The following is a 12752-nucleotide window of genomic DNA, read 5'->3' on the forward strand; positions in this document are numbered from 1 at the left end:
TCTGTGCTTCTCCAGCTGCGATGCAGAAATGAGAAACAGACTCTCTGGGTGAGTAGAGTCCTGCCGTGAGGGGGGAACCGCTGTTGCGTTTCATTCAACGGAGCTAAGCAGAGGAACGCACACACGGCGCAGATCGACCGCGTCCGTCGTGTGAACGGAGGCGCCGCCCAACAGCAACGTCATCCAGGAAGCCAAACCCCCTTCCGACGCATCTGTCGGAGCGCCACGCCCGTCTCATATCCACACCTTGTCCAAAATTTGTGGCTGCTCGCTGTGGCTCCAACTCTCCAACTCCAATTCTATTTCTTAGGAAGCGCTTTGTGCGAATTACTGAGCGGGGGTCGATCTGTGCCGTTCGTCCATATCAGAGGAAATATGGTGCAAAGGAAAAAGGAAAGGACAAGGTGAAGGAAACAGGCAACAGGGAAGAACACAACCACAGCCCCACAGAGCAGGGGCAAGCCCCCGCATGCCGTGCACACCAGGAGGAATCCAACTACCAAGCAGCTAAGTTCTGCGTTCTAGTCTAGTTCTGCTTCTACGTGCGCAGGAAACCCACTGCGGCCCTCCGCCCTGCCCCCCCCGGGGGGGGGGGGGAGCAGGGCTGGCGGTGGCTTCTCCTTCTGGGAAATACCTTCCACCTGCCGAAACATTAACCTTTGGCTTGGAGAGCTTCGGCGCCGCTCGCTTTACCACGCGTCTGCAAACAGCCAGAGCCCCATATTACAAGATGCACGGTGAACACACACACACACACACACACACACACACACACACACACACACACACACACAAACACACACACACACACACACACACACACACAAGCACACACACAGGAGTCTCTGTAAAGCACTGAAGGGCCGACTTCGATGAATAACATTTTTTACATTCCTCTGGCTTTTCGGGAGTTCCTCTGACAGAGCGGCGTCTGCTCATGTATCGGGCCGGTTACAGAGATATTTCTATTATTTCTATCAAGGTTTGAAGCGGCTCCAATAGCACATATCTGTATATACATAATTGCCTATTCCATATACATAAGCATATTCCTTCTATCTATTCCATTTGATCTCATTTTATTTTATTGTATTTTATTTTTATTGTATTTTATTTTATTTTATTCTATATATTTTTACTTTATTCTATAAGTATTCGACTTACTGTATTACATTTTAGGAGTCAGTTAGTTGGTCTATTAGAAAGAAATTTTTCCTAGGACATATTGTGTGTTATCACCGGGTGCGTTGCATTACATTTCACTGCATATTTGTATGAAAGTATGCCCATGTATGTAACGAATAAACCTCTTGAATCTTGAATCAATACCTCAGGTTGGTACCTCAGTTAGTCAGATTGAAACCGAAAGAAACAAAAGGTGTTTGGTCTATTTCCCTCTATAACATCATACATCATCAGGTTTAGTGTATATTGCCATATTTTTATTGCGTACAGTTAACTGTAAGAGTTTATTGCATATTTTCAAATTTTTCTATATATTGCCATTGTTCTTTGTTATATATATATTTTTTATTGCTTTATTATTATGGTCTATTTGATGAGAGCTGCTCTGACGCTGAAATTTCCGTCCGTCCGTCCATGGATTTCTTAATGATTCGTATACATTTTGTAAATATGTGTGCCACCAATGGACGATGGATTTGAGGGTTGTGATTTATTAAAGCAAATCAGCCGAAAACATCACTTCAAATTCATTTATAGAAACAGGAAAAACAATGTGTAGACTTTTCCCTGATGTTTTTTGGGTTTATTCTACAGCTTCAGCAGCTGTCTTAGTGTAAGGTTTGTGGAAATGTGCGATCATTTCATTTTTATTCTGTCGTTAACACAAAATCGCAATTGGCCTCCCCAAAAGTCACCCTCCGCCACAGAGATCTCTCATACACTGTAAGTAGACTTCTGCAGCTTTACACTTTACACTCAAAACATGTTATTATCTTTACATCTTTAGAAGAATGAATGATCACTAATCTACATCTGTTGGTAGTAGAGACGTAGTAAACTCAGAGCGGTGACCTCTGACCTCCGACCCCCCCCCCCCCCCCCTCACACGGGGCTGAGAGAAAACACACGTTGGGCCTCGTAGAGCTGCTTAGTTTCCTAATTTAGTAATATAAAATGTAATAAAGCAGTCATCATGCTCCACAAACCCAAGTATTTCACTACTTAGACACCGTTTATTTGGCAAATTAAATACAAATAGCAGTTTGATGTAAAATAACAGCCGATGTTAATGTGTTATAATTGGATCATTAATATAGACGTTAACACATTAACAATAGAATGTAGTGCAGGAAAAGAGAGAAGACAACTCAACAAAGCAGAGTGCATAGAAAAACAGGAACATCTTCCACGGGAAAAAACATCAACAAACAGCCGAGGAATCACCACCAAGGCGGAGCTTCGGTCTGAGCGTTTCCGCTCTGGTCCCGTGCGACACCACAGAATGTCTCCCAAGCCGCAATCACGTCTTGAGCGTGGTTCACGGTGTCTCAGGGCCCGTTTCTGCTTTCATTCCATCTTTTAGGCTTTAAAGGAAGGTTCCCATCTTTTAGGACTGTTAAAACACAACCTCACCCAACGCTTTACTGTCGAGAAACCGCTCTGATGCACAAACATATCACTCTGCTGCACTAACTTACCACTCTGCGGCACTAACTACCCACTCTCCTGCACAAACTAACCACTCTGCTCCACAAACTACCCACTCTGCTGCACTAACTAACCACTCTGCTACACAAACTAACCACTCTGCTGCACTAACTTAACACTCTGCTGCACAAACTAACCACTCTGCTGCACCAACTTACCACTCTGCTGCACTAACTAACCACTCTGCTAACAAACTAACCACTCTGCTGCACAGACTAACCACTCTGCTACACAAACAAACCACTCTGCTGCACAAACTAACCACTCTGCTACCCTAACTAACCACTCTGCTGCACAAACTAACCACTCTCCTGCAGAAACTAACCACTCTGCTACACAAATTAACCAATCTGCTAACAAACGAACCACTCTGCTGCACAAACTAACGACTCTGCTGCACAAACTAACCACTCTGCTAACAAACTAACCACTCTGCTGCACAGACTAACCACTCTGCTGCACAAACTAACCACTCTCCTGCAGAAACTAACCACTCTGCTACACAAATTAACCAATCTGCTAACAAACGAACCACTCTGCTGCACAAACTAACGACTCTGCTGCACAAACTAACCACTCTGCTGCACAAACTAACCACTCTGCTGCACTAACTAACCACTCTGCTACACAAACTAACCACTCTGCTGCACAAACTAACCACTCTGCTGCACTAACTAACCACTCTGCTGCACAAACTAACCACTCTGCTGCACTAACTAACCACTCTGCTGCACAAACTAACCACTCTGCTACACTAACCACTCTGCTGCACTAACTACCCACTCTGCTGCACAGACTAACCACTCTGCTACACAAACAAACCACTCTGCTGCACAAACGAACCACTCTGCTGCACAAACTCTTTATTTGGATCCATGATGTCAGGTGGAGAATTTTGTCGCTTTTAGAGTAGAAATTTGATTTTGGGGATGCAGAAAGTCTCTGAGGGTCTGAGTGGGTCACAGTGAATGTCGAGACTTGAATGCCAAGACCTCCATCAAGCTTTGTGTGCTCTGCTTCTTTGGAAAGACTCTGAGGTCCGTCAGCCTGAGGAGGAGGATGAAGATGGAGGAAGGGATGGGCGGGGTCATGGGGGTCTTCCACTTACTTGTAGAAGTTCTTGTTGACCTTCCTCTCGTGGGGGAATCCCAGCATGCCGCAGACCACCCGAGTGTTTTTGGGCGTCCAGCCCAGGTCGCAAACCTGCGCCCAGCCGTCCTTGTACTTCACCTCCACCACGCCCTCCGTCACGGGCATCTTTCTCTTCGCCGCGGAGACCACAGGGCGGAGCCTCACCTCCTCCACCCGGTTCTCATCCACCTGCGTCTGTCGGTGATGACGAGGACAGATTTACAGTGGGGCAAAAAAGTATTTAGTCAGAAAAGAAGAAGAAACAGTCTTTATTTGTCATGCAACACACCACACTACAACACATGCTTGCACACACACACATGCACATGCTTTGATGGTGGCCGGTGAAATGGCTCCTCTGCTTTTGACCCATCCTGGCTTGTCCTTCCACCGGGGCCACAGCAGGAGCAGTGGGCAGCGTACGTGGACGCACCCGGGGACCAGGTGATAAGTGTCCATCGCTGGTCAGACGATGATGGGTGCATGTTTTTGAGGGGGGTCCTTACTGACGTGAGGTGGAGGAAACCCCATGTGAGCACGGGGAGAACATGCAAACTCCACACAGAAAGGCTCCTGTTTTTTTGGAAGATAACCCGCCGGAGCACGGTGCCAACAGCGCCCCAGGCGGGAATCGAACCCAGGACCTTCTTGCTGTGAGGCAGCAGTGCAGTGCACTGCGCCACCGTGCCACCGCGCCACCGTGCCACAGCAGCCACCAATTGTGCAAGTTCTCCCACTTAAAAAGATGAGAGAGGCCTGTTATTTTCATCATAGGTTCACTTCGACTATGAGAGACAGAATGGGGGGAAAGAATCCAGGAAATCACATTGTAGGATTTTTTAATGAATTAATTGGTAAATTCCTCTGTAAAATAAGTATTTGGTCACCTACAAACAAGCAAGATTTCTGGCTTTCACAGACCTGTAACTTTTTCTTTAAGAGGCTCCTCTGTCCTCCACTCGTTACCTGTATTAATGGCACCTATTTGAACTCGTTATCAGTATAAAAGACACCTGTCCGCAACCTCAGACAGTCACACTCCAAACTCCACTATGGCCAAGACCAAAGAGCTGTCAAAGGACACCAGAAAAAAATTGTAGACCTGCACCAGGCTGGGAAGACCGAATCTGCAGTAGGTAAGCAGCTTGTTGTGAAGAAATCAACTGTGGGAGCAATTATTAGAAAATAGAAGACATACAAGACCACTGATAATCTCCCTCGATCTGGGGCTCCACGCAAGATCTCACCCCGTGGGGTCAAAACGATCACAAGAACGGTGAGCAAACATCCCAGAACCACACGGGGGGACCTAGTGAATGACCTGCAGAGAGCTGGGACCAAAGTAACAAAGGCTACCATCAGTAACACACTACGCCGCCAGGGACTCAAATCCTGCAGTGCCAGACGTGTCCCCCTGCTTAAGCCAGTACATGTCCAGCCCCGTCTGAAGTTTGCTAGAGAGCATTTGGATGATCCAGAAGAGGATCGGGAGAATGTCATATGGTCAGATGAAACCCACATAGAACTTTTTGGTAAAAACTCAACTTGTCGTGTTTGGAGGAGAAAGAAAGCTGAGTTGCATCCAAAGAACACCATACCTACTGTGAAGCATGGGGGTGGAAACATGCTTTGGGGCTGTTTTTCTTCAAAGGGACCAGGACGGTTGATCCGTGTAAAGGAAAGAATGAATGGGGCCATGTATCGTGAGATTTTGAGTGAAAACCTCCTTCCATAAGCAAGGGCATTGAAGATGAAACGTGGCTGGGTCTTTCAGCATGACAATGATCCCAAACACACCGCCCGGGCAACGAAGGAGTGGCTTCGTGAGAAGCATTTCAAGGTCCTGGAGTGGCCTAGCCAGTCTCCAGATCTCAACCCCATAGAAATTCTTTGGAGGGAGTTGAAAGTCAGTGTTGCCCAGCGACAGCCTCAAAACATCACTGCTCTAGAGGAGATCTGCATGGAGGAATGGGCCAAAATACCAGCAACAGTGTGTGAAAACCTTGTGAAGACTTACAGAAAACGTTTGACCTCTGTCATTGCAAACAAAGGGTATATAACAAAGTATTGAGATGAACTTTTGTTATTGACCAAATACTTATTTTCCACCATAATTTGCAAATAAATTCTTTAAAAATCAGACAATGTGATTTTCTGGATTTTTTCCCTCATTTTGTCTCTCATAGTTGAGGTGAACCTATGATGAAAATAACAGGCCTCTCTCATCATTTTAAGTGGGAGAACTTGCACAATTGGGGGCTGACTAAATACTTTTTTGCCCCACTGTACCTTTCAGTTCGGTCATTTCAGCTTTGTCTCAACTCCAAACGCTGGATCATTCCTTCAGAGTTACACGTGATTAAAAACTTAACGATGAACAAATGCAGCTGAAGTCTGGAGCGAAAAACAGATCTTTTAGATTGAGTTCAGGGGGTTCCAAAACTGGGGTCAGCGGCACACTAGGGATCCTCAAAGGAATTGCAGGACAACAGCAAAATGATTTATTTTTTTGGATATTTTTATTAATAATATTATCTATTTATTAAAAAATAAATGATATACTCAAATCACTTAATACTCAATTAATTACGTTATTTTTTGTGAGATTTGCACTTTTTGTCAGTAGTGATACTTTCGGTCAAGTGTGAAACCAAGAGCTTTTTAGGGGGTGGGGTGAAAAAGTTTGGGTTCCCCCAGATCTAGTGGAAATAACACACCAGTCTATACGCACGCACGCACGCACGCACACACACACACGTTTTCCCATATTTCTAACGAATCAAGCACATTCTGTGTCTTTTAATGTGGAATGACCTCATTCCTGGTGCATCTGTTAAAATACCTTTGAAAGAGTTGAACAGAGCGGAGTGAGTCACAGCCGGAGCAGAGAGTGATCATCTTGGCTTCAGGACTCTCTAACCGCTCATATATGGGAAATGTGAGTGTGTGAGCGCCAGTGTTTGAAGTGAGTCACCTCATTGTGGTTGAGTGGAAAAGAGTGATGCCACATTTCACAGAGGACTCCCTCCCTGTGGGGGAGGGGGCCAGAAACAGGGGCAAAGGTTCAGATTGAGAATTGTGTTTCTTTTTTTTTACTCTTCCTTTTTTATGAAACCCATCTTTTAATGAGCAAGAAGAATGGGACGGAGGCAGAGTTTCAGCAGCTTGCAGGGAGCTCCCATGCAGACCCTGTTCACCTGGCTGTGGTCACTCTCCAGAGGAGGAAGGACGGAGCTGTGGGGATATCCAGGGATGGGTCAGACCCATGGATAGACTCTATTGTGGATGGACAGAATTCATTTATTGAGTATATCATTGTAATCTGGTTGTCAGTGGTTCTCAACGTCAGGTCTGGGGACCCTCGGGGGTCCTTCAGCAAAATGATTAATAGTTAAACTGCACTGTTATTTCATTTACAGGAGGTTGGCACAATTAGACAATGTCCAGTAACGACTGTTTGGATCCTAGTTTCACTGTTACCTCCCTAACTAGAGATTAGACACTAAATCATCAAAATCACAATATACCACAGATAGCACTGCCAGTAGTAGTGGTACTTCTACAGAATATTTTTGCTTTTTTATCTTTCCAAAAATGTGAGTTATTTTTGGCACCACAGGTCACCCTTCATCCTGAAAGCCGTCAGGTACAGTCTCGTGTTATGTTTGATTGTTGTCAACTAGATACCGACACTGGGAATTACTATTGTGAATTTGTACCTCGGTGGGGGAGACCACAAGGATCCATTTGACCCAACGACCCTTTGGTCCCGACCCCCATCCTCAAAGCTCTGGGCTGCGATTGCACCATAATGCAGCGTGTGATCATCTGTGGCTGTGAGGCCTTTCCATCCACTGCTTCACCTCAAACCAGTGGAAACCTACTGCATGTAAAGGAGCTGATTGACATCATATGTGTGATAGGAGCTGCGGGCGGGGTCCTGCCGGGTGGAGAACACCTTCCACGTGGACTCGCAGATAGTCTGCAGGGAGGGGGGCGTTCACTATACTTCAATAAACTTCCATTCCCAACTCATAACTTTAACCACACTTTTCACTGTGTTTGTGGCTTTATGGGGGTCTGACATCATGGTCTTCCAAGAAACAGAAAAAAAACAAAAAAAAAAACAACAACATCTGGATCAAAAAGACGCCGTCATCCTTACGTCGATGACGTTGGAGTCCACGAATCCGGGAATGCGCTCGTCCTTGCAGACCACGCCGGCGTCCTCGTCGTGTGTGCAGTCGCTGTTCCCCCAGCCGCGGGACCTGCACGCCTCGATGCTCCTCTCGCCTCCGTTACACAGCACGTTGTCCAGCCAGATCCTGCCTGCGAGGGAGGGCAGACCGCTCAACATGGCGGCCAGGAGGCTGCTTGCCGGGAGAGGAATGTTCTCACTTAATGGCTTTGTCGTGGAGCTGGGAGGTCAGCTCCTCAAGACCCCACCCCCAGAAGAGACCATGTTGGGGGACTATCCTTGGGAATCCCATGTAATTAGGATCTAATATCTGGGCAAATACTTTTGGCCGTTTGTATATTAATTCTTGCGTTTGTTTGGCTCTACTTGGTGAAGCGGGTGGGTGGTGCTTACAGGACAATCCACTGAGAAATAAAAGAGGAGCCTATGAAAAACGAAATGTGTGAATGACTACAAGGCCCTTCGATACCATCCATCCATCTTACCATCCATGTTCCCCTCTGCCGTGTATTCCTCTTCAGGGTTGGATAGAAAAATGGATTTTGTTCATCTGGCCATCATAAGATTTATTTACTGAGCTAAAAAATGACAAACACCATTTTGTCTGACATTGGCAATGATTTTGGGATCAAATAATAGTCTGTAAAGGCCCATTCAAAAAGTCTCTAAAATATACACAATATATAAATAAAACAGACATATGCATAGATGCAAACTGTGAAAGCTGGTTGCATGGCGTTTATTCCTGTGAGCTGCCCGTCTATAGAGCGACACTGCTTTAGACGAGCGGCGTGTGCTGAAGTTAAAGGACGCAGGCTGCAGCAGCAGCAGTCCTCTCACCTTGGCCTTTGCCGTACTTGGCGCTGTGCGTCCATCCCGTGGCCGACACGAAGCCCAGCTGGCGGCAGAGCACGTTGGCGTTGGCCAGAGAGAAGTCGTCGTCGCAGATGGTGCCCCACTCGCCCTTGTAGAAGATCTCCACCCGCCCCTCGTTGTGCTTCCGGGGGTATCCCTGCAGCCTGAACTTTAGGCGCTCGCCCTGGGGCGCGGTGGAGGGCGGGGCCGAGGCCGAAGCTGCCGGCGGCGGAGTGGTCTGAGCGAGGCCGGAGGACAACCACAGAGCTAATACAAGGAGCGTGGAGAGATGCTGCTTCTCCATCACTTGAGCTGTAGGTGGAGGGAGGGAGTAGATAAGACAAAGGATCTGGACCGTCCTGCTTCCTAAAGCCAAAGGATCCGGGACACATTTAGTGCGACATTGGGCCGGGTGTGACACCCCCGACCCACCTCCACCCCCAGGCCCCATTCGTCTGATAGGATTTCAACAAGTGAAGAACATCTGACATCATCTAACATCATCTCACATCATCTGACATCATCTAACATCTGACATCATCTAACATCATCTGACATCATCTAACATCTGACATCTGACATCATCTAACATCATCTGACATCATCTAACATCTGACATCATCTAACATCTGACATCTGACATCATCTAACATCATCTAACATCATCTGACATCATCTAACATCATCTGACATCATCTAATATCTGACATCTGACATCATCTAACATCATCTGACATCATCTAACATCATCTGACATCTGACATCTGACATCATCTGACATCACCCAACGTCATCGACATCATCCGACCTCATCTGACATCATCTAACACGGTTACTACTTTCATTCATAAACCCTGTCCTCAGTCAGAACTCAATCAGTTCTTTCCATGTTTCTCATCCTCTTCATTAAGCGTCTGGAACTTGATCAGATGTTTGTGTTTTTCACGCTCTTCCATCTGCATCTGCTCAAGGTGCAAGAGACGTCCTGCGTCCTGCATCCTATGTCCTGCACCCTATGTCCTGCATCCTATTTCCTGCATCCTATGTTCCTATCCTCTTGTTCCTACCAAGGCTGCAAGGAATCTAGGTGTCATTATTGATGACCAACTGACATTCTGGGACCATGTTGCCGCCGTCTCCCGGTCCTGCCGCTTCGCACTATTCAACATCCAAAAAGTCAGGCTGTACCTGAGCCAATATGCCACTCAACTGCTGCTACAAACCTTGGTGATGTCCCGTCTCGACTACTGCAACGCTCTCTTAACAGGCTTGAGGCCTGTGCGGTGAAGCCACTGCAGATGATACAGAATGCGGCGGCGTGACTGGTGTTCAACCAGCCAAAGAGGGCACACGTCACTCCGCTGCTCATCCAGCTCCACTGGTTACCTGAAGCCGCTTGGTTACCTGTAGCCGCTCGGTTACCTGAAGCCGCTCGGTTACCTGTAGCCGCTCGGTTACCTGTAGCCGCTCGGTTACCTGAAGCCGCTCGGTTACCTGTAGCCGCTTGGTTACCTGTAGCCGCTGGCATCAAGTTCGAGTCTCTGATGCTGCCTACAGAGTGATTGTTGGGAATGCTCCCACCTACTTAAATGCTCTTGTAAAAGCACGTTACCCCCCGGATGCTGCGCTCATCAAATGAGCGTCGCCTGGCTCTGCCGGCCATACAACCACGGCAATCCAGGTTATTCTCATTTGTAGCTCCTTGTTGGGGGAACGAGCTGCCAAAAACGACCAGAGCAGGGACCTCCCTCTGTCTTTAAGAAGCACTTGAAGACCCAGCTCTTCAGTGAGTACCTCCTGTCCAAACCTACAATTACTTAGCACTACCTTGCAGTATTTATTGTTACACTAATGTCTCTGTCGCAATGTAGCTTCAATGTTATTCTCCCTTGTAAGTCGCTTTGGATAAAAGCGTCTGATAAATGACTAAATGTAAATGTAAATGATCCTATGTCCTGCATCCTGCGTCCTGCATCCTATGTCCTGCGTCCTGTGTCCTCTCTCCATGTCTGTCACATAGAATTACATTTCCCCGTGTTGAATCTGAGAGAAGAGTGGAGTCGTTCTTCCACACCACCCGCTCCGTCCGCTGCACGGACACTGGCTTCATCTCCACTATGGCAGCTCAGAGCACTTCACCATCCATGCTTCTTCATTCAGCGTCTCACACAGTTGATCAGCGTGGTCAGGGTTAAACGTGTCGCTCCAGAGACACCAGAGGGATAAAACCAGCAAAGCGTCTGATACCCGATGACTGATTTACTCCACTCCCATTTACACTAAAGGAGAGAGAGACGGACGGTGATCCCTAAATATGAAAACAATGAGTCGATGGGGCGTGAAGCAGGGGACTTCACAGGTCATGAAACAAACCCTTTGACTTGACATAGAACGTGTTTGGTGGAGGCAAATCACTGCCAAACCTTTCAAAAGGACATTTTGCCACTTTCCAACCGCTGTATGCTGGCGGCGGCATTCCAGACGCTCAGATTGTTCTGGGTTTATATTTAGCGCGGTGTCGTTTGCACAGTATGCACTGGCTTCCTCCTCCTCCTCCCGGAGTGGAGCTGCAGTCAGACGGAGCGGGAGCCTGATATGAACCATCTGGACGCTGTTTACTCCTTTGTGGAGAAAGAATAACAGGAGACTTTTAAAGACACAACGCCTCCACGCCGGCCAAATGGTGTCTGGGATATCTGGGATATTCTTTCAAGAAGTCAATGAAATCATCTCAAATGTCAATTTTAGTATTTTGGGTTACTACCGTGTTTGAAATGCACCAGGTTTTAAAATCTGTATAAATGACCATCACTTCAGACATGAGGATAAAGCTGTATTTGACCAATTAATCCTTCGAGGGCTGTCTCGTAATATTTTTGGGTCTTCCTCCATACTTCCATGTGAATGTTTGAACTGAATATTGAGAAAAATGACTCTGAAATCTCTAAAACCTTTTTGTAATGTGTCATAAATGTGAAAATTGGGACTCAGTTAAGAGACGGCGAGGCATACACAGTGATGTGATTATTATTCCAATAAACTCACAATATGCTATTGAATAACCAATCTGCAATATTTTATGGTTTTTTTTTGGTTGCCTGGACGATCCAGCAGGCACCAAAAAAATATTAAATTGGCTCTCTTAAAGCTTCCAGTCTTCCAGCCAACCAAGTGGCACATAGACCAGCTATTGATGACTGCAGGTTTTGGGCGGGTGGGGTGTTGCTCCGACAGTGTGACGGATACAGTAGTGTGGTGTGTGTGTCCAAAGCACAGATTTAACATGCACTTTCCAAAACATGTCTGAGGCTGACTGCAGCGTCTGAGGCCGATTTCACAGTGCACAGACACATGGACACACACACACACCAACCCTGATCCTCCCTCATACCTAAGTGCTCAAGGAGCAGGTCAGGAAAAGGCTATCACTTCTTTACATGAGTCACTGCACAGTCTTTTGGTCCGTACATTCCCATTTCTCCAGCACACTACTCTCGTATTCTCTTCCCTGAATTAATTCAATATACTTTCTGTATATCAGACAAGACCCCCTTGGCAGACCAAGCTCTGGATAAGGACCCATCCCCCAAAAAAGGTGTCCCCACTTATCTTCTCTTCATGTGATTTAGCATTTGACTCCAAAGTCTCTCAACATTCTACCACCATCACTCATAAAGTTGAGTATCTTATATACTGTAAATATTGTGAACAAAGTATAAACAAATATTTAGATTTTTTCAAACGATTGTCCCGATTATTTTCAAGTAAACATAGATATAAGCAAGCGAACACTTGCATGGAACCTGAGAAGATATAAACCATGCAAACCACAAGTGGAAAACCTAAAACACATGGGGACTTTCAAAGGGTCTAAAATAATAGAAAAAAATAAATA

The 12752-nt window shown here is 46.3% G+C and overlaps 1 protein-coding gene across 4 annotated transcripts in view; it reads right to left on the reverse strand.

Annotated features, from left to right (window-relative positions):
- loxl3b (lysyl oxidase-like 3b) overlaps window positions 1-12752 on the reverse strand; it is a 31389-nt gene that overhangs the window by 18151 nt on the left and 486 nt on the right. For 2 of the 4 annotated variants that reach the window (XM_080013012.1, XM_080013011.1), the window contains exons 2-5: window positions 8843-9169; window positions 7970-8133; window positions 3782-3999; window positions 635-700 (exon numbers count right to left, since the gene is read on the reverse strand). In XM_080013012.1, coding sequence (XP_079869138.1) covers window positions 635-700; window positions 3782-3999; window positions 7970-8133; window positions 8843-9161 — 767 coding nt within the window. In that variant the 5' untranslated portion in view covers window positions 9162-9169. The remainder of the gene's footprint in view (window positions 1-634; window positions 701-3781; window positions 4000-7969; window positions 8134-8842; window positions 9170-12752) is intronic. The other 2 variants (XM_080013013.1, XM_080013014.1) reach the window with 1 other exon arrangement.

The sequence above is a fragment of the Zeus faber genome (genome assembly GCF_960531495.2).
Source record: "Zeus faber genome assembly, chromosome: 13".
Classification (NCBI taxonomy): domain Eukaryota; kingdom Metazoa; phylum Chordata; class Actinopteri; order Zeiformes; family Zeidae; genus Zeus; species Zeus faber.